The sequence below is a fragment of the Diplotaxodon limnothrissa genome, linkage group LG6, assembly GCF_057381915.1.
Source record: "Diplotaxodon limnothrissa isolate DT_005_m linkage group LG6, D_limnothrissa_male_GT1.1, whole genome shotgun sequence".
NCBI lineage: Eukaryota > Metazoa > Chordata > Actinopteri > Cichliformes > Cichlidae > Diplotaxodon > Diplotaxodon limnothrissa.
The window spans coordinates 11,319,995-11,342,654 of record NC_140601.1 but is presented as its reverse complement, the minus strand read 5'-3'; the positions used below and the strand labels follow the sequence as shown (position 1 = coordinate 11,342,654).

Sequence of the window (22,660 nt, the reverse complement as noted above, 5' to 3'; positions counted from 1 at the left end):
TTGCCAATTGTTTTGCCCACCTTTTCAAAATGGCTGGCGTGCCCACAAGCACATTTCATGGAAAAAGAAAGGTAAGCTTGATATTTACATTTAAAATGTTTTGTTAAACTCAGATTTTTATTTTATTCTTTTTGCAAGTACCCCTCCTCGGTGGCGAGAAACTGTTGGTGTGGTCAAGTGGGTGCTCTAGAAACAAACGCTCAGGACAGAACAGTTATCAGTCATGTACTTCCTACAAATTTTGCATATGTTTTATTTCATATTGATCCTCTGAGTGTAATGGTACATTTTAATTTGAATTTATCCAAACTAAACACAATATTTTCTTTATTTACTTTGCTCTTGTTCTTTTTCAGTACCACATCCTATCAAATGTCCCTGTCGATTATATTCTACATTTAATAACTTACTATTTCAAGTGAGAACCTAAATCACGTGGACCAATGTTTATTATTGCATATCTCTATTCTGAATGTGGCCAGTCATTCATAGGTATTGTTCAATTTTGGCGATTTTCCTCTATAAAATTTAATTGACTTTTTACAGTGGCCTGCTGTGGTTAATAATAACATATTCCAGTCATGAGTGGTATCAAAAGTCTTCTCCACTGTAGCATTTGGCATTCCCAATAATATAACATGATACCTTACTCAAAACACAGCTAATATAGCACAGTTTTCTTAATGCAAACATCAGTAACTCAAAATCAGCAACCACAGTGTTAAGTCTGCAGTTCATACTTATGTGAAGCTAGAGTCTCCTCCTCCAGTCTCTCTTATCCTCCTGCTCCTGAAAAAACAAAACAAAACAAAGCGAAGCATCCACCCTTCTCTTGTCGGCTGGGTGAATTGTTTATGAATTGTTTATTGGCATTTACTAATCCTAAAGTTGGTGCAGTCATTGTCTCAGTATCAAGTCAGTCAAAACTTTTAGTCGTCAGTCCATCACAGTCCATTCACATGCATACCTCCATACACATTCATACCAGATGTTGCTGATAATGGAGTCTCCCGCGCAACCTATTCGAGCATCCATCACCAGCAAGATGACGTCATCATTTTAAAGGAAAACAATTCCTTGTTGTTTTTTTGGGCCGGATTGACTCGGTGCAATCCTTTTAGATCAGTGTTCCCTATAAGTGAATTTCTCCCAAGCCAATTACAATCATGGAGAAGCACACTTTGCAACTGTTTACAGTAATAATATTTTATAGCGCTTTAAATTTCAATCTTTCAGGCCTTGTTTAAAGAGCTGATTGTTAAATCATGAACTCACAAAATATCAACATATCACCACCGGTGGATCACACCTCAGATGTTTTTTCTCCAGTGCACTGTAACAAAAACGAAAACAGACATAACCAACAAAATACTACTAAAATAACACAAACTAGGGCCCGTTGCAGACATGTCCAAGCATAAAACTATCCCTCTCTCGCTTACGAGAAAGAACACAAGCCAAAGCTCACTGATAAAATCAAGCTAGCGCTGAACAAAACCAAACAATCAACCAGAAATTCACAGGAACATTTTGCTTCCTGCCGGGACAATATTGTGTGGGAATGAGAACCTCAGGTGCCGTAACACCTTTTGTTCCTCCTTGAATCAAATCTCAATTACAGAAAATGCCGTACTCCGACCTAAAACTTACACTATTAATTCATCATCTTCACTCTGTGCCACTGTTCCTCATCAGGGCTGTGTGAAGCACAGCAAAGAATTCAGTCAAGGCCTTGAGCCATAAACAGACATCACGCACAGACATTGTTTTCATAACCAAACTTTTTTAGACCTTATTCCTAAAATCTACATAAATGCCCTCTGGGTGACATATAACACATTCTAAGTAATCAATGGCTCCTCATAAAAATTATGCATTGGGATGTTTTTGTGCAGCATTTTGCATATCAGCATAAGCAAAGCATTCTTCATTGCATCAGCGTGTGTGTGTGTGCGTGTGGATCACTCTTCATTGCACAAGCGTGTGCATGTGTATGTGTGTGCATCACTTCTCAGTGAATCAGCATTCCCGTGTGTGTGTGTGTGTGTGTGTGTGTGTGTGTGTGTGTGTGTGTGTGTGTCATTTCTCACTCACTCAACGAGTGCACGTGTTCATGTGTGTATTTCACTTCATTCTGAATCTGTGTGTTTGGAGACGTGTGTGTGTGTGTGTGTGTGTGTGTGTGTGTGTGTGTGTGTGTGTGTGTGTGTGTGTGTTCATCACTTTCCTGTTCTGGTGTTCTGGGTAAACCACGGCCTGAAGCATGCCCTGGGGTCCTGCCCCCCTCCTTTTCAGTTTGTTTGCGACCATTGCTGCTGCTGCTGCTCAAAATTCAGTCCGTCCTGGTTCTGACCCCAATTGGGGCAGTCCTTTCTCCAGTGTCGATGTTCACCGCAGGTGAAACCTGCATCTTCTTCTGTGTTTTTGTCCATTCTGAGGTGCCTTCTGTCCTCAGTTACTCCTCTTGTCTCGGTCACGCCCTTTTTCGCCACCCGATCATCCGTGTTGGTCCATCACTGTCCTGCACAGTGTGAATGCAAAGTTATCAAGGTCAGCATTCTTTCGCTCGGCCTTACTTTTCATTCGGGCTTGGCGGGCGTCTCGTCACAGCTCTGTCAGCTGACGCAGTCTGGGAATTTTCCCCCGTGTAGTGAAACGGGCCTTAGGTTTAGTGCTCTCCGTCTCGGCTGCATGAGATCACATTCCTGCAGGTCTGTTGACATTCTCAGGTCGTTGTTGTGGGTCCAGCTGTTGCAGCATTTGGTCAGTGTCACGTATGGGGGAGAGCAGGAGTCCAGTCAGCCTCGGCTTTCAGGGCCGGCAAAGCAGCCTGTAATTAAATATGTATAGAAAAAACAAAAACAAAACAAAACAAAAACAAACAAAAAACAAAAACAAACGAACAGGAAAATGATGTTGTGTTGGCTGTGTTATTCAGAGGGGAGGCAATGGGGCCAGGCCCTGTGTCAGCCTTCTCTCCCCCTTTTTTTGTTTTTTGTCTCCCGATATAATCAACTCCTAACCCACCAAGTTGACAGGACAACACCGGTATATGTTAAAATTCTTAAGATCATGTTTAAAAGCCCAAAAAAGGAACTTTCTTTCATTCAGTAATCACTTTTATTAATCAATCAACAGAAAACATGTCACAATTTGAATCTTTTAACCACTAAATTTGTTGTGTCTTGCCTGGTTGGTTAGACCAGTGTTCCTTTTTTTTTTTTTTTTAGTTAAATTGTTGTCCTGCAACCCAGAGGGTTTCTTTGTCAGTAATGTATAGACTTCATCATTTAAGTATGTTAATTTTTCTTTAACCTTGCTGGAAAATCTTCACATGTTCATGAGTGTAAGCTGTTTCTTCATTGCGTGTATGTGCATTTGTATAAAAGCAGGTTAATTTTATCTTTTCTCAAACTAGGCGTTACCTTAAAAGGAGCCTTTCTCTCAGATTTCTCTGCTTGTGTGTGTTTTTGTTTCACCTTTTTGTTGTGATGCTCCGGACGCCTTCCCAACCTCCACAAGTCCGTTGGCCCCAATTTTATGTGTTAAAACTTCTCTTAATTTCTCCTCTAATTCTCTCCTCGCTGCTGTCTTTTTCACAGCTGCTGATTCGTGCTGGGTGTGGTTCCCATTACCTATAATTTTGCTTCGACCGCTGTGCTTGTGGGGGCAGTTGGTACAGGTCCGCAGCTTCCTGTATTAACACACTAAGAGATTTATTTAATTTCATTTTCATCACATGTTAAACAGATAAGCAGGCAACCCGCCTACCTTGACAGCGTAAACTGTACGCCAGTCTCCCAACACATTCCTCTCTGTACTCCTCCATAATTCTCCACTGCACACCTCTTACTATCTCTCCTTTTTATTTTTATTACACCACAGAGTAATACACCCAATTATGCCCGTCTATCTCTATGTGGCTCCAAATTCCCTCTTTATTTTAATTTCACACTCGTCAGGGGACAGGCACACAACAATTTCAACCACTGAAACGAGGAATTCAACCTTTTTATATTTCTTTACTAATCTAGACTCAACCTTTGTTCGCAAAATGTGTCTTGTTCTAGTCCGGAATAAATGTGAACCCGTGATTACACGGCCGTTCCAGTGTTATTTCCGTAGATATGCGGGGGCCCTCACCTCCCCAAGTCACCACCTCGGCACCCGGACGCCGCCGGTCCTGGCCGCGCGTCCACGAACAGGAGGGTCGCCACTCCATAGGCAAAATGTTCCACAGGTACACTAGACATCAACCTTTGATCCTAAAATGTGTCTTTGCTCTAATGTCCTCCTAATCAAACACATCAACCGTCACTGTCACTGTGTTCAGACTTCACACACACAAAAAGCACACTCAGCGCGCGCCTCACCCACAGCCAGAGCGCGCCTTACACACACAGCGCGTTACACCATCAGTGAGACACACAGAGAGCGCTCCTCATCAGCAGAAATTTGCACAGAAACCTCTGAGCTCAACTATTAGATCTTCTGAAGCACACTGCACCATAGACCAAAATACCCCTTTCTCTGCGCTTATGACCGCCACAACGGGGCAAAGTCGCATCATAAAAGTGATGCTTGCATGAGATCACGGATACAAGCAGCAGAAATAAACTTCCCCTGTCAATCTTTTCTGTTCTGCGAGAGCAGACTTTTTTTTTTTTTTTTAAGTAGAGCAAATATATAACTGTGCTTTAAAGAATATGATTGTTTCCTTGCATGACAAATGGAGATGAGTTCTCCGTCACAAATGGTGTGGTCACCTGCAGGTTGAAGGTCATTGCAACTCCAACCCACATCCACTGCTACTATACTTAAAAGAAGTTAGGACAACATTAAAGACTTTGTTCAGGTAATTGCATTTGGATCACCTAAATCATGCCTGGACTGACAAACAAATCGTCCTTATAGATGTTACAACATGCCAAGCTTCTGTTGTTGAATGCAGCAACCAGCAATGACACTGGACTGTCATTCCTACTGGAGAATTGTAGTCTGATTGCATTACCAGAAAGTAACCATTTCAAACATTGAGGACAGCTATCCGGTTGTTCAGTCTGACGTCACTAGCCGTGTCTGGGTCTAAACTCCGCTGCAGCTCCATGTATCAAACGATCACTATGGCATTACTGAGAGTTGAAAAACTGTCTAAAGTCTTTCATCTTTAATAAAATGATCAGCGTTCTGCTCTACCAGGTGTAACAATTGAGTTTAACATCCAGGCATCCATGAAAACGGAATTTATGACATTTAACGGGGTTAAAAGTTAGCAGGGAGTTAGCTCGCTAGCTTCTATCTAAATACAATATAGCATGTCCTGACTGCGGGGTTTTGGAAACAAATTAAAACGTACAGCTCTGTTATCACTTCCAGCATAAATGAAGACAGAAAACTAAACAGCAGTGACGTTTGTAGGGTTACTGAAGTTGGGCTAGCTGGTATATAATGATGTGCTACGTGACCGCTAGCGACACAGCTATGTTAGCATAATATAAACAAGCTAACTTTTTTTTCACTCAATAAAAGTTAATGTGAGTGTTCTCGGTGGTCAGGAACAAATGTAATCGCATGGCAGGATGCTGTAAAAGGACCAAACTTCAGCCAGGAGAACAACTGAGATAATCCATCCACAATACGAGGTTAGTCATTCATATACTGCTGCATGGGCTGGGCTGTAGTTACATCCTAAGGTTTTAAAAACTGATCAGCGGTAATAAAAGCCGAGGGAGGTCAACAGTGATCACTGACTGTTTTAGGAGCTTTTTGAGATGAAATAGAAGAAAATACATAACATTAAACATGTTAACAACACAAAAGCCATATTAAACGCAGACTACTTTAGGCCCGGAAGTAGGATTCGTCACGTCATCACTGAACTAGTACCTTGTACTTGGATAGTACTAGTACCTTGGAATATCACAGGCAAATGGCAACCATGAAGAGGCCGCTTGGCAAGCTGCAACCACCAAACACCTGCAGAGAGTAAGGCGACTTCTGAGGAGTCAGCCAAATGGGGTGGACAAGATCCAGGGCAAAATCTACACCCTGCTGTTCGTCAGATACCCTGCTGGGACAAGAAGTTGGCCAAAGGAAGCAATAAAGCCACTGACCTTATCATGCATAGAGGGTTTCAAAGCAATAAACAGCCAAGTTTATAAGGGTGCAGGCTGACTGAGATTAACTGAAACAACAACAAAGCAGTTCGGTCAATATTAAGATATTTTATTCCCATACCATTTATACTTCAGGATTAAGCCAAATACAAAAAAAAAAAAATACAAAATAATTTGTTCCTCCTGTCCGTGTTGTGCACATAGCAGCAGGGCGTCTGTTCCTTTATCTTTCACAGAGATGATTCATTCAAATACATCTTTCATGTCAGTTTTAAGATTTCATATTAATATCATATTTTATCAACAGACATGAGGCTAAATATTGCGTTTCAAGTCAGTATAAATAACTCAGAAAGGCATTAGATTACTACGGAAGGAAGAAAAGGTACAAATGTGGGTCCCACACATAAGGCAGAACTGGTTCAACATCACCACCATCTCAGCTGCACCTGAGAATACTGCTGATGCTCTGGTGGCAATTCAGGGTCCCTTTTATCACACAGCTTAATGGAAAAATTCAATGACTCGGGTGTATTTGTAAGTGTGTGTCAGAAGTGAATGTGATGAACAAGTGAGGAAAAAAGGGGAAGGAAACACTCCAGATTTACCTCAACAAATCCAGAGGTAGATTGACCCACAGTGTAGGGGGAAGTGGAAACTTACATGACACTGTAACAGTCAGTTTACATTTCCCCAGTACAACTTCAACTTCTTCATTGGTTCATATGTTAGAAGTAAACCTGATCAACCACAACAGGATCAGTGCTAAGGTCACATGATGCTACATAAAACACCTTTAAACAGGCTTTAGTAGGTCAGCTGTTTCCTGGGTTAGCTTTCCACATATTTAATACGTTTGTACTCATACTCAAACTGATTCATTCAGTTTGAACAGAGAGCACACCGACACACACATTACAGTTTTTAGTCAGACATACAGCTCAGTAATCTCACTGCTCCATTCAAACACTCTTCACAGCCTCCATTTGTGATGTTCTTGTGCTTTTAGTTGTTCAGTAGTAATTTTGCCAGAGACTGGAGGACCTCCCTCTTCTCATACAGATACATCTGGGTCTCCCACAGCATGTCCACCAGGGCTGCGTCGCTCACCTCATCCAGCATCACCTCCTGAGATAGTTGGGGACTCAATCTGCACACAATGCAACGGACACAGTGATTAATAAACAAAATAATGATAACTAACTGTGCAGAGAGACATGCTAAAGATAGTAAAGAAAGACTAAATGCAAAAAAAGGGATAAATAAAAACAACAGGAAAAATCACCATTGCTGCTGAAGAGCTTTTGGAGCTACGTTCATGCTTCTTTTCCACTGTAGGCTTGCTTACAAGACAATGCTGAACCACATGGTACAACAGAAAAAGAGTGTGTGTGCTAAACTGATCGACTGCAGTGTAAACCTGTTATTTGGTACTTTATGAGTTTCTAACAGAAGTGAAACTACAGCATTTGGTCTCAGGTTCTCACGTGAGTACAGCGAAAAAGACGAGATGCAACATAACCTCATGACCTTGTGACACTTTACGGTCCTTTTTATCACACAATTTAACGGAAACACTGACATCAAAATTTATATGTATGAACTGATATCATATTTATAAACACAAACATCTACCTATTTAATGATGCACACGGTTCTCTGTAGGGACCAGTTCTATTTATATTCTACATGCTCCTCTTAGGCAGGCATATTATACATACTTCTATTGCTATTTAAATGATGTGCACCTTTATCTATCCATTAAGCTAAAAGACACAGCAGTTAGTTCCACAGTGCCTCTTTTACCTCCTCTTCCTCCTCCTCCCCCTCAACAGCAAAAAGCCGCCCCTCTCCCTGAGCCTGGAGATTTCTTCCTGTTAAAAGGGAGTTTTTTCTTCCCACTGTCAGCAGTGGTTGTTCATAGGGAGTCATAAGATTGTTGTGGTTTATTATCTATTACTGTAAAGTAATTTACCTTATAATATAAAGTGCCTTGATGTGGCTTGTGATTTGATGCTATATAAATAAAACTTAATTAAAACCAAACTGAATTGAAATGTCATAACTACATCCATGAAAGTAATTTATAATGTGACAAAACTGCAGTCATGTCATATATAGGTTGGTGATAAATGTCCTACTTCTAGATAACTGACATGCGGCAGATTTGATCACTGTGACAGTTCACATGAAATGTACGTGTGAATCAGTTTATACAACTGTCTGCATTTAATCAATAGTTATTATTAATCTCTGGCTCTCTTCCACAGCATGTCTTTGTTCGGTCTCATCCACTCAGCCCCTATGTGAGTTTGATTTTAGTGCAGGTTTCTTCCTGCTTGCTCATAGAGGGGTCATATGATTGCTGGACTTTCCTCTATTTTCTGTATTATTGTAGGGTCTTTACCTTACAATATAAAGTCAAATCACAACTGTTGTTGTGATTTGTCACCATTTGAATAAAACTGAATGAAATTGAAGTAAACACTCAGTCTTACAGGAACTCCTTTTAAACCCCTGCAGATGAAGCGTCTGGGAATAAGAAACAACTACAAGCATTCTAAGATAAATGGATGAGAGCAAGTTGGTACAAATACAGAGAGGCTGAGAAAAGAGGATGCATTAAAAAAGAAGCAAAACTAACACGTGTGTCGTTTCTGACCTGTGGTAAATGGTGTCGATCATTTCACACCACGCTCTGGCCCTGTCCACTGCACAGCCATCAGAGTCTGTACACTGTGCAGTAAGAGAGACGTATTTATAATGAGCAAGAAAAACATGCTTTAACAAATGTTTTTGTTATTAGAACACCAATACATGCACAAATGTCAAATGGAATAAACACAAATAACAGATTAAATAAAAATAAGTAATCAGGGCACATTACAGCAATGGCCAGAGTTAACCACTCACAGACATAAACTGAAAAATGATGCACTCACACAGTCCACCAGCATTTTGCCCAGCTCTTTTGCTCCTACAAAGGACTTGGCCAGCTCCAGTGGGTTGGAGGGTCGGAACACATCCACAGAGCTCACCACCACCTGAGGAGGTTTACCTGGAGACACACAGGAGCACGCGTACAAAATGATAAAGGGGAGGGAGACTTCAAATAGAGACACTGAACTCCAGCTAGTTATTCACAATGTGATAGGTATGCATTCCTGTGTAGCTCTGATACAACTGATATATACACCCACTGGCCACTTAATTAAGTACACCTGTTCAACTGCATGTTAACACAAATATCTAAATCAGTCAAACACATGGCAGCGATTCAGTGCATTTAGACATGATCAAGATGAACTGCTGAAAATCAAACTGAGCATCAGAATGAGGAACAAACTTTATTTGAGCGACACAGATGTTGGTGCCAGACAGGCTGCTCTGAGCATTTCAGAAGCTGTTGATCTGCTGGGATTTTCCCACAAAACCGTCTCTAAGGTTTACAAGAGAATGGTCAACTTAGTATCAACTAAGGTAATTAAGAGCATTTCTAAACATAAAACATGTCAAACGCATGGGCTAAAGCAGCAGAAGACCACACCAGGTGTCCTTCTATCAGTTAAGAACAGCAAACTGAGGCTACAAGTCACCAAAAATTGACAACAGAAGATTAGAAAAACAGTACCTGGTCTGATAAGTTTCAAATTCTGCAGCAACATTTAGAGTGTTGGGTCAAAATGTGGCATAAAAAACACAAACGTCTGCACTGCTACTGGTCGTGCAATGGTTTCAAGGACACTTTCCCGGCACTCTTGGGCCCCTTAGTGCTAAATGACATCATTTAAACACCACAGTTACCCGACTATTGTTGCTGAGCGTGTCTATATTGTATGTCTATGTGGTCCTTTATCACCCCACTGTACCAATCTTTTGAAGGCTGTATCCAGCAAGATAATGTGCCATGTCTGGTTCCTTGAACATGACATCATTTATGTGCATCCAACCAATCTGCAGCAACTCTTGTGATATCATGTCAATATGGACCCAAATCTCTGAGGAATCCTTTCATCACCTTGTTGAATTTGTGCCACACAGAATTAGGGCAGGTCTAAAAGCAAAACAGAGTCCAACCCAGTACTAGCGATATGTACCTAATAAAGTGGCCAGTGTGTGTGTATATATCAGTTTACTTTGCATTTAATGAATATTAAAGACACAGAAGAAGAGATATGACTCACATAATTTAACATTTTGACACACAATTACTTGGCTCACCTGTTCCAAGAGAGACCACTATACCCAGCTTCTTTAAGTCCTTCTCACGGCCCTAAGAGACACACGTGCAGAGAAGAAGTCACGAACAAATCCATGTGGCTTAACGTCCATTAAGTGCATAAAGGAAGGAAAGTGAATAGAGCTCCGGTTGCCTACCTCTGCTTTTAAGGCCTTATTGTACTGATGGACTTCTGTCATGGCATCTAGTGTCGGGTTATTGGCCAGCAGCCCTCCATCCAGAAAGCGCCCCATTGGTCGGAAGTAGGTGGGAGCAGCGCCGCTGGAGCGAGCAGCTCGCCATACAAGTTGTTCTGATATGAACACAAGGATATAAGTAAGAAAGTCATGCATAGTAAATGCAATTACACTGTTCTGAGTTCATAATTATCACTTCCTGTCTGTCTTTTTCACGACTTTCCAGGACTTGGTCCTGTACGCATACACACACCTTCATCTGTCACCTTCCTTATCTTTCTGGGTGGCTCTTCTGTGTATCCTACTATCAACACATCTTCATCCTCCCAGCCTGTAACAACAACACGGCTGGGACTCACACACAACACAGGACACGACTCCTTCATGAACAGCACACACAGTCTCAGTTTCAGTGTTGTGTTCAAACACAGGCTTAGTTTTCAGCTTTTCTTGCCTCAGTGAAGTGAAAGTAGATAACCCTCACATTAAAATATGAGCTCTGAAAATTCCTTTGGTGCCATCCAGTGGTATGTTCAGAGCACTTCATTATCCCATTTAATACATTTGACATTTGAGGGCTGGTGCTGTAGCTGACAAACACAGGTGATATCTGACGTGCCTTGTGGGATGGTGAGAGGCTTGAATGTGGCAGTGGTGGTGTATGGGGCCTCTCTGGAGACGGATGGAGGGTCATAGTTCCTGAATATATGAAGCTCGCCTGGATGTCTGTCTGCCAGAACACTGGTCACCATTACCCTGTAAAGAAAGAAAGAAGTGAAAGGATGTTTGCCTGTTCTCCTTAAACACCTGAAAATTTGAACAGCAGCATTTCAACCAAATTACAAAAATATTTTTAAAACCAATCTGGCTTCAGCTGTATTATTTTAGTGTTAAGAGAGCCATGCTACACATATCTAAGCAAGTCAGTACCTTTTCTTAATTCTCAGGAACTGAACCTCGGAAAAAAATTAGGTGACTCAATTTAACACATCAGGGTAAAACCAGCTCAAAGTTTTAAAAACTGACCAATCACAGCAAAAGAGTGGGATATTTAAAGCTTTTATATGACACTGTTCGCACCAGCAGAAACTGGGGCGACTAAATTCTTAGTCGAGTAAATAAGGAAAAATCTTTGGCTAATTGATTAGTATAAAACCTAAGAAACACTGAGGTCTGAACAATGACAGACTTAAAGGAAGATTAAGGCTGCATTAACAAATTTCTGGTGCTTAACTATAGCAATGGAAAAGCTGCAGCGCCATCTTGTGGCAGATGGCTGCATAACATTTAGAACGCAACAATTTGTCATTCTCTCTGTAAGCGTGACAGGTCGAAAAGTTATGAATGAATTATAATAAAACTTTGTAGGAGTGTAGAGTGGGTTCATGTTAATCACATTTGACCTCTGACCTCACCTTCAATGTAAAACTCAAGGTTAAAGTGATAATAATTCTATTTAGAGCTATTTATAACTGTTTATTACCGCCATTGTCAGTATTGACAACATATAGTTATATAGGGAATGGTATATGGGGATTGTAAATATCATGTTACTGTCTCTGACTTCTTCTTCGAGGTCAGATAAATTCAAACTTTCATAAAATGTCAATTTTCTTAAAATGGTGTTTAAAATTCTGCTGCCTTCGTTTATATTGGCATTACTTAGGAAATGATTCTGTTATATGGGGATTCTAAATATCACACTATAGTTACCATTTAAATATCATGTCACATTTGACCTCTGACCTCACTTTTACGTATCACATCTGCCTTTGTTTCACACGATGATGAATGAGCTGCTAGTTGGTTAGAAATAAACTGCATTATAATATTATATAATAAGCTCAAGTTATTTCAGTTATTTACAAATCAATACCTATTATCTATTGCCTGCTTGTACACAATGTTTTAATAGAAGATACATTACTCTTTGCTTAAAAGTAAATGCTGCCCAGATGACGAGCAGCTTGGGCAGAGGTCTGCAATTCTTTTGAATTTTAGCTTTTTTTTGGCATTTTTCTGCCTATTATCACATTCAGATATCTACCTGGGGAACTTTATGTCAGTCATCTTGGTGTTTTCTCCAAACTCTGTTTTTAGGAAGTCCTCTAGCGGTGCTGATTCATAGGGTCTTGATCCTTTGAACACCTGCTCCTTCATCCTAAAGTACAGGCAGCGCAGGTACTCCATGGATTTACCTACACATAGAAGAAGTGTCATTGTTGTTCTGATGCTATGTGATGAAAACCCAGCACTGGAAAAGAGAACACTAACACACCGTGGATTATAGCCAGAGCCAGGATGCCTCCCGTGCTCGTGCCAGCTACCCAGTCGAAGAGCTCTCTGGTGGGTCTGCCCGCCTCCTTCTCCAGAGCGATCAGCATCTGGATCAGCACCAGGCCTTTAATACCGCCACCATCAAGACACAGCAGACTGTCCATCCTGTCGGATGGCCAAGACCAATATGATGAATTTTATCCAGCCAATCACTTGCATATCCAACTTTTTAGATCCTCTGGAACAGAGCAGAATCCTCGAAACAGAGTTTACTGAAAAGAGTCATGTGACCAGCAAAACCAAACATCACAACACAGAGAACAGCAAAATAAAACAAAGCAAAGTAAACCTGGAGAGAAAGGCCTTAAACGCATGCAGGTCAAAGCCCACAAATGGTAAAGAAATCAAGGAGGGCAGAGGCTTTCAATGCATACTGAACAATGGCATTACTACACTGTGAAACCTATTATTGTGCAGCACAGAACAGCAGAAGTGCTTTGACCCTGGATTCTTTCTAAAAGTGAGCTGTGGGTGTATCAGTTATACACTTTACAATAATATGAATTATTAATATTACATTTGTATTAAAGTGGTTTTAGAAACACTTTCATGGTGAGTTTATGGCCACAGTCACATTGTCAGTGTGCATGTGTATCTCAATCTGAACACAATATGATTATTTTATAAATGATGGTCCCACTTAGAGTTAAATAGACAGTATAGATAAAGCAGAGTATGATTTAGGATGAAGTATGAGGAATATCACATCCACCTGTTACCGTCACATCCACTTTGAAAAAAAGACACATAGTTACTGTGGTGTCGGTAAATATGTGTCATTGTTACAGCACAGTAACTATACAGAACTATGATAACTGTAGGTAAAGTCACAACGGCCATGTCTGTCTTATATATTCAGTGTTTGCCTACAACCTTCTGTGTGTGCTTTGATTATGGGTAAGTAGTAGCAATAAAGGCGCGTGATATGTTATACTCACTTTCTCGTTTCCATTTGGGGGCCGTCTATTTCAGATATGCCTCTGCTCATTGCACCCACTGCAGCCCCCACATACAAGATGTCCTCAAATCCTAAAAGCCAATCACAACAGCTGTTGGTACAGGAGCAAAACATGACATCACATTTGTGCATAAACTAAACTAAACTAGGAAAAAACGGGGTCGGTTCGATCCCCGGGCTCTCTGTCCTGGCCGTTGTGTCCTTGGGCAAGACACTTTACCCTACCGCCTACTGGTGTTGGCCAGAGGGGCCGATGGCACGATATGGCAGCCTCGCTTCTGTCAGTCTGCCCCAGGGCAGCTGTGGCTACAACCGTAGCTTGCCTCCACCAGTGTGTGAATGTGAGAGTGACTGAATAGTGGCATTGTAAAGTGCTTTGGGTGCCTTGAAAAGCGCTATATAAATCCAATCCATTATTATTATTATTTTAACTTAAATATGAAGGAACACTTGAATCCAGCTCTTACATTACGTTTACAGCGATTTAAGATTATCCTAAATTTGATCATTAAATATATAATACAGAAAGAATGATCTATAGCTAAGAAAAGTAAGGGTAAAAAATTGACTGACAACACAAACTCGAATATTTGAAGTGACAGAAAAATGGAAATGGAGAAGCATGAGGGAGGAGCAGGGGTGAGGGGGTGGTGGTGTTACCTATGCCTTGAGGCTTGACCTTCTTGGAGATGGGAGGAGGAGGAGGACTGCCGGGGGAGGGAGGGAGGCAACGCTGTACTCCTACACTACACAGCAAGTCCAGCAGTATCTTTCTATTAGGACCTTTCATGTTAACACACAAACACACACACAGAGCAGCAGCCAACAAGTTAGACGTGCACACACGCCACAAAGATGAGAGACGGAGAGAGATGAAAGGAAGAGAGAAAGCAAGAACATAAGCAAGCTGTTAGCAATTATCATGCATTTTCAAAATCAGTAAGTCAATACAAACTTAGTTTACTCCCATTTCTTCTTTGTGAATGGTTTCCTGCACTGTCTATGTATTTGAAAGCAAACATCCATTAGCTGGCTCAATTTAGCCGTAACATGCTCTGAGCTTTTCTAAGAAATCAAAGTGAAATTTTAAATCTTTGTCTTTGTCTCCAGCTTTCTGCCAAAAAAGAAAGTGATCAGAAAAATAACAGTAAACAGCTGCATATATCAACAGAAAGAAATTAGAAACTGTTTTTATTTCCTGTGGGATGACTAAGGCTACGTTCACACTGCAGGCAAAACCGCATCAAATCTGACTTTTTTGACCTTGTGCGACCCATATCCGATCATGGTATGACAGTGTGAACGGCACAAGTCCGATATTTTCAAATCCGATCTGGGTCACTTTCGTATGTGGTACTGAATCCGATACATATCCGATGTTTTAGAAAGCGACTGCTGTTTGAATGGTCATGTCGCATTAAATCCGTCTTTTACGTCACCGACACAAGACAGACAACAATTATCAGCGCCGGAGAAGACATCGCGAACACTTCCCGGCCATCCAGTGTAGATGTCAGTGAAACTGTTGGGAAGACAACGTTGGAGAAACGTGAACATTTTATTTGTACTGTATAATCTGCAGATTATCTGCAACTAGCCTTTGAAGCACCGCTCCTCTCTAAAACAGCAATAAGGATAATTATTAGGCCATATGTAAATAAAAAAATAACTTTATAACTTAAAGCAAAATTGGAAAACGTAAAGTCCGAAACAAGTCTTTATATTAAAGGCCATCAGTCAAACAATACTGTTTGGTCTAAACAGAGCGCGTTGTGTGTGACGTCTTCTTTTGCGCATGCGGGCCGCAAAAGAAACTAGAGCGCGTTTGCTGTCGCATTTTATTTGTAGTGTGAACAAGCAGACAAAAAAATCGGATTTGATCAAAAAATCGGAATTGAGCATTAAGACCTGCAGTGTGAACGTAGCCTTAGAGTTAGTGAGTTTATTTGTATGCTCTTTTCCATTTTCTGCTTCTGTGGACCAAAATCTAACCTAATCTAATCGGATATTTCACTAAAAGGCAGTAAGGCCAAGATGCTGCAATACTGCATACTGCAAAAAAAAAAAAAAAAAAAAGCATGATCACAAAGTTTAACTGACTATAAGCAATAACTAATATTTTTTCATTGCTTCATAGTGATAAAGCAATATATCTGTAACAGGAAGTGTTATCATATCATATAATATTAATACATAATGGGATAAAGTGGCAGATTATAAAACCCTTAATTACGGCTCCAACACAACATGCAGACTAATATCATCCACAGTGGACACATGCTTTCAAATCAGACTACATGAGATCAAACAGGGTTGTTAGGTCAGGCACATTAACTCCTAATTTCACTGTTAACACCACCAGTCCAAGCTCAGACTTCTATGTTCTTTATATGTTTAAATGTTTCGCTTTAACCCCCCATCTCACTCTCTCTCTCTCATTACCTTTGCTGGTGCGTGCAGCGATGAGTCCAGGTGTCTCGCCCAAATCATTGTGAATCTCCACATCTGCACCAAACACTATTAGAGCTTTGATCAACTCTATGTGGTCCATCTGAGCAGTCACAACAAATGAGAAGAGGTTTTTTTTAAGGATATGGAACAAAGGATAAAACAAAAAAATACAACCTCAATTCCAAACAAATTGGGATGCTGGGTAAGAAGTAAATAAAAACAGAATTTCTGAGTTTCTCAGAGGTGAAGATGGCCAGAAGTTCCCTAATATGGAAAAAATGTGTTTATAGAGGAAATCACTGATTGGGCTCAAGAAGACTTCCAGAAGTTTTTGTTGAAACTATTACATCTGGAAAGGTTCCACGAATGCTGGAAGGTGCTAGCAGGTTTTAGAGCAACATACGCTTCCCTTCAACAAGGCAATACTAAACCACATACTGCAATTATTACAACAGCATGACTTTGTAGGAGAAGAGTCCGCTGAGCTGGCCTGCCTGCAGTCTGCAGGACTGTTGAGCAGCTAGAATCCTAAATCAGACAACAGTTAGACGTCCAGCAACTGGTCTCCTGAGTTTTACGTACTGCTGTCAAAACAAGAGGGGCTGCTACTCAGTGATGTCGCAACAGTTTTTAAGATGTGTTGCTGCCATTAAATTCAAAATAAGCAAATGTTTTTCTTAAGCTGGCACATTTTCACAGTTTAAACATTTAAAACAAAAATTGTCTCACTGTTCTATTTTGAGTAAAATATGATTATCAGATTTGCGAATCATTACATTTTGTAGTTAGTTACATTTCACACAGCATTGAAGGTTTTTTGCAGTTGTATTTGAACAATCAGTACTTGTTGCAATAGCTTAGCTGGGTTTGTACCCCCATTGTGAAAAACCTCAGTTATGCAGCTCACATTAAAATAATACATATTTTTTAAAATGGAAACACTGTGGCAATTCAGACAGCATTTCTCTAACCATACATTTATGCAGTGCTTTATGCTATACGCACTATTAACCTCACATGGCCAATTTACAATCACCAACTAAGCTACAATGCACATCTTTGGTCTGTGGGAGGAAAGCACAGGGAGAATATGTAAGCTCCAGATACAAAGCACCAGCCTGCCAGGACATTTGAACCAGGAATCGTCTTGCTGTGAGGCGGCAGTGCTAACCATGTGCCCACAAACAAACATTTGATGTTGAATAAGAACTCATCAAAACAGACTGGAAAGAGATTTTGCAGTGTGAACACGCTGGCTGTAACACAGAGCATGACCTCAGTTTTCTTTATGAGTATTGCAATCTGATTTCAAAGGTGCTGCGTTCTACAACTCCCGTAATCTCACAATGTCTTGCAAAGTAACCTTTCTCTTTTCTCCTCATGAACATTTTGCAGATCGTATACACACCTTCATGGCTAAGTGCAGAGCTGTGTTTCCATCCTGGCCCCTCAGGTTGGCATTCGCTCCGTGGGTGAGCAACACCATAGCCGCCTCAAAGCGACCCTTCTTGGTCAAAATGTGCAGAGCGCTCTCTCCGGTCTTACTGAGGTAGTTCACTTCACAGCCACACTCTAACAGCATGCGACACATCTATCACCCAGACATGAAGACAGAAAGAAACATGAAGTCAAGTCTCTAGCTCCGTGTTAATCCCTCGCAGATGTGCTGATTTGAGAGACCAGAGGACGCACAGCCATCACTGGCAGGCGGCTAGATTTACTCAGGATTAAACTCAGTGTGAATTTCTCAGGATGTTTGCAAGAGTAATGCCAAAACTAAACAAACCATTATGAATTTTTACACAGCACACGACGTAGTGTTTCTAACCTCAGCAGTTTTAGCCCAGTGGAGAGGCGTCCCTCCATACAAAGAGTCCTCTGCATGGAGCTGGTTTGGATCTGCTTTGAGGATCTCCTCCACACAACTAACAGATGAACACGAAATTAAAACAAGAATATTAAATATGTACTACATTCTTTATTATAGTGTAGAGAAGTCACATATTACAGACAGACAGACAGACAGACAACTTCTAGAGAACCGGTAAAAAAGGAGAACCAGAGAAGCTGTTCCCATTTTCAGTGTTCTTTAGTATCGTGCAGTAAAACACAGACGCACAATCGGCCAATTCTGCTCATCTATAGACACAAAAATAACTCATTGTTCCTCCCACTCACCCCTTCTCGCTGTATTTCATGGCGCTGTGGATGGGGTAACCTGTACCGCCAATGATGTCACACTTGGCCCCACCTCCTAACAGGGCCTTGACAGCCTCCACTCGGCCTGTACGGCAGGCCACATGGAGCGGCGTCTCTCCGTTCTTGTTGAGTTCGTCCACACCAGAGCATAACCGCGAGCAAAGGACCTGGATGATGAGAGAAAGGTGAGAACGAAAACAGCAGGAAAAGTGGAGAGAGGGAGAAATCATTTTAATGTGCACTTTAGAGGGTCTGAGGTCTGACTCTACCATCTTGCTTTAGCTGAGGCTCACCTGGATGATTACCGTAGAATCCTGCTTGGCAGCGTAGTGGATCGGTGTCTCTCCGTTTTGGTCTTTGATGTCAGTGCGAGCTTGGCTTTCTTCCAAAAGCTCCTTCACACATGTGGCGTCAGCTCGCCCACATGCCAGATGCAGCGGCGTCTGGCCTGATGCGTCCCGAGCATTGATCTGACTGGAGATGCAAAGATTTTGAGCTGATGTTGTGGGAGCTCTGCACCATGAAGCACCGCAGAGGCTTTCTGTGTGCTTTAGTCAACAAACTTTCCTAAGCTTCTTTTTATTTCCTAAATTCTTCAGCTATATGTTTTCAAGTCATATCAGTAAAGCATGAGAGCTGGGGAGAGGGGGGGTTGTTGTTTTGTTTTTTAAGCAGACTTGTGTTATTATTGCTTTGGTCAAGGAAGGACTGCCTTTTCCTGTTTTTCCTCAGCAACTCATTTCACTTCGGATTTCCTTATTATGTTATTCTCGTATCCAGACCGTGTCCGTCCATTCTCTCTGCCGCTTATCCTTTTCAGGGTCGCGGGGGCGCTGGAGCCTATCCCAGCTGTCTTAGGGCAAGAGGCAGGGTACGCCCTGGACAGGTCGCCAGTCTGTCACAGGGCTAACACAGGCACACTGACAACCATTCGCACTCACATTCACACCTACTCTCCAGATCGTGTCTTTTAAGTTAAACTTCCCAGCAACGCTACTTGTAGAGGATGGTTTTCAGGCTGAATCAGAGACTTTTTTTGTGAAACTGTTAGAACTAAATATCCACTAATAGACTAACTGAATCAAGTAGCTTTCAATTTTACCTCAAAATTACTCAAAAGTCACATTTTTTATTAATAAGACAGAAACTTTTGCCAATAAGGGAGCAATTTAAAAAATGCACAAGAAAATGAGTGAAAAAATAAATGACTTGTATCTAATGAGCTATAAGCTTCGATAATACCATAAGTGCTTTGAGGCAACATTTCTATAAACCAATTAAATAATCAATACCATCTGTTGCACTGGATTCATTTAGCTGGCACAGACTTCCTGACTAATGAGTTACATCTCTCTTCATTCGGCATTATTCATCCACCCATCAATCAATACCATAAACACGAAGATGCAACTGTGAGACGTACTGCTGTCTGATATTTCACTCACTAAAAGGCCAATAAATACAAAATAATCACAGAAACCCAAAAAAGAATATCAATTTGGCTTATCTTACCTCTGCACATAGTTATGTTTGAGACACTCTCTCAGGCCTGTTTCAACAGCAATGTGGGCAGAGCTCCAGTCTGGGTGAGCACGGATGCAGTCCACGATTGGCTGTGTCGACTCACACTTCAGAAGAAGCGTTTCATAGAAAGGTCGAAGTTTGAGGGCGTACTGTGGGAACCAGTTCATGGCATCTTCCTCTGACACCACCTGAAACAGCCTGCAGGCAATGCAATGATTACAAGAAGAGGAAATGTGGATAGATTACCAAAAGTTCTGCTAATGTGGTACCAATGAACTAGTAGATAAAGAATAAATAATAATATTTCTCCTCTGCTAAGAAAAACAATTCAAAAAAGCTTCAAGCATTAGTGTTTAAGACGTTTATTCCTTTTATTTCTTTGCTGCTTTAGCTTCCAAAAGTTCCTTTTAATGTTTTTTTACATACTATACATAAATAATATTTTACTTTTGCTTTCAACATATCCACAATCAATCCTTTGCTTGTGTCTCAAACCATCTCAAACCTCACCTCTAGTTTCTCTCCAAACCACTCAACCTTAGCTGTCTCTCTGATACACTCATCTCTAATCCTGTCCCTCCTGGTTACTCCCAACAAGGATCTGGTTTGCGCTAGTAAACTAATAATATTTGACATGTCTGGTATCAGCTGAGGCCAATGCTAAGACCTTCTTTCTATCTTTCTTCAAACCTGCCTTTCAGATCTGTAGCCAAGCAGCAACATCCCGAGCTGAAAAGTTATGCCAGCACAGATCTGCCAAACTCTGCAGCTCCCGGAGTGGCAATATGAGGCCAACTCCAAAAGCAGGTCAACTCCCTTATAAGCTCATGGACAACTTTAACAGCAGAAAGAAATAAACATGTTTACAGCTGGGTACATCAAATGCTTTGTTTTCTATGACTAATCCTTTTCACGACAACTGTTCAAGTTAAAGTGAAGACTTGTTAAGGGTTAAAGTTAGGGGTAAGGCTACCCTGATTGTCAATTGTGACAACACAGGAGATCTCCTGACCTCTGCTCATAGGAATAACAAACCTGGACCTCTCAGCTTGTTTGTGTTCTTTGATACTTTAGGGGCATTTGTAATGGAATTACCTGACAGGACCTATATGCTTTTTGTAGTGGTAACAGATTGTCCAGATAATCCCGACTGATACTCTCTGCTTTCATTTTTATGACTGAAGTTGTAACATTTTACTTGAAATGTTACTTAGCACTAAATAGCAAATATACATGTACTTTACAGATGCAACTTCCCAAGCAAGATTGCTAGTACTAGTTTATAATTTAGTACTCCCTCCTTGTGTCTACATAAGGTCAACTCTGGTGCACAAAAACCAACAACATGCCTCCCAAAATGCTAACAGTGAAGGCTGAAAACAGGGTTTTGCAAAAAAAATGGATGATGTCATAGTTACTAGCATATCACATGATTGCTACAAAGCTTTATAGCTGATAAAATAAAAGGCATAGCCTTAGCTGCCTGTTTGAGTAATGGTGATGTAGGCTAAACCAGTAAACCAGTAAGATGACACAGGATGAAATGAGCAACTATGCTAATAAAAGCAACTAAAGGTGCAAAAGAAATGTTTTTGCAGCTGACACTGAACTTTCACACCCATGTCAGAGTCACACAGAACAGTGTATCTACGTGATCAACACAGACCTCAAAGCCACATTCGGTGTCTCTGGGCAGAGAAGGAGACAGTCCCATGACTGACTGTACTTGTACAGAACTATGCGACCCTCCTCTTTTAATTTCACTTTCCCTCCTCCTCCATAGTCAGACAGCGGCACTTCTCGGACCCGGTAAGGGTTGGTGAAGAGGGTTGACACAGAGGAGACTGTGTCCAGCAGCCGCCCTAGGAACTGCATCGTTACCTGGGAAGACAAAGGGGAGGCTGAAACAAACTACAGCAGCCTGTAGTATTGCTGTCAACATTAATGAATGATTTATTCCACCCCAGGAGCGCATGTTACCACTGAACAGGAGCGACATGTGCAATATCTAAGAGATACATACATATAATACTTATTGTTTCTATTTTGTGGAAATACAAGTGAAGTAGCTTGCGGGTATAAATAAGCGCTATATTACAGTTATTATTAGGAACTGAGTGAAGGTTAGCCCACTCACCACTTCCTCTGACACTCCAACACCTGCTTTGTTGATATGAACACTGAGTATAAAAGAGGCTAGTTCTCGTCTGAATTATAAATAAGTGGCTCCATTTATGCTGCTCATTCACGAGTTTCAGCTTATCTACAATCAGCCAGACAAACTACCAAGGCTAAAAAGCCGCAGACGGCGAACACTGAGCGAAACACCCTAATCGTTCATGGTTTTTTTTAATCGCAAACTCATTTAGAGCACACAGAGTACAGTTAGTGGGCTACTTGTGAAGTGCGGCTAATCGCATTAAGCAGTAAATACGCAGCCTGCTGCTGTCTGCTTACCTGCTAGCTGCTCTCTGTGCCGACTACCTGACTTCTGACACATACATCAACAACCGCCGCCCTGCAACCAACCCTGCAAAAGAATTTGATCGACGTGTGTTTAACCAATCACAGCTTAAGAACGTGAAGGAGCTTGGCAGAAAAGGCGGGGCAAAAATAAAGTCACACCAACAACGACACGACTTTTGACCGACCAATCAAC

The 22,660-nt window shown here is 41.1% G+C and overlaps 1 protein-coding gene across 3 annotated transcripts; it reads right to left on the bottom strand.

Annotated features, from left to right (window-relative positions):
* Positions 1-6,214: 6,214 nt before the first annotated feature.
* Positions 6,215-22,519, bottom strand: pla2g6 (phospholipase A2, group VI (cytosolic, calcium-independent)). Of its 3 annotated transcripts, XM_085355629.1 has the most exons (19): positions 22,459-22,519; positions 21,668-21,882; positions 19,990-20,199; positions 18,771-18,951; positions 18,457-18,644; positions 18,107-18,203; positions 17,687-17,869; positions 16,270-16,378; positions 14,488-14,610; positions 13,808-13,898; positions 12,811-12,974; positions 12,580-12,730; positions 11,152-11,288; positions 10,786-10,863; positions 10,494-10,648; positions 10,338-10,389; positions 9,059-9,174; positions 8,779-8,852; positions 6,215-7,266 (listed from the first exon to the last, which is right to left on the bottom strand). In XM_085355629.1, exons 2-19 carry the CDS (start codon positions 21,874-21,876, stop codon positions 7,122-7,124), a joined length of 2,463 nt encoding a protein of 820 aa, XP_085211755.1. In that variant the 5' UTR covers positions 21,877-21,882; positions 22,459-22,519; the 3' UTR covers positions 6,215-7,121. The 3 variants fall into 3 exon arrangements, with proteins under 3 accessions (XP_085211755.1, XP_085211753.1, XP_085211754.1); XM_085355627.1 differs by lacking the exon at positions 10,786-10,863; XM_085355628.1 differs by lacking the exons at positions 10,786-10,863; positions 14,488-14,610.
* Positions 22,520-22,660: the final 141 nt, after the last annotated feature.

Bases quoted from the DNA above. Each gene is read 5' to 3' on its own strand.
- pla2g6 (XM_085355629.1), bottom strand. From the start codon at position 21,876: ATGCAGTTCCTAGGGCGGCTGCTGGACACAGTCTCCTCTGTGTCAACC. The intron at 13,899-14,487 runs GTAACACCACCA...ATTGGCTTTTAG, and splicing joins GGTCAAGCCTCAAGGCATAG to GATTTGAGGACATCTTGTAT. The intron at 7,267-8,778 runs GTCAGAAACGAC...CATTGTGTGCAG, and splicing joins ATCGACACCATTTACCACAG to ATTGAGTCCCCAACTATCTC.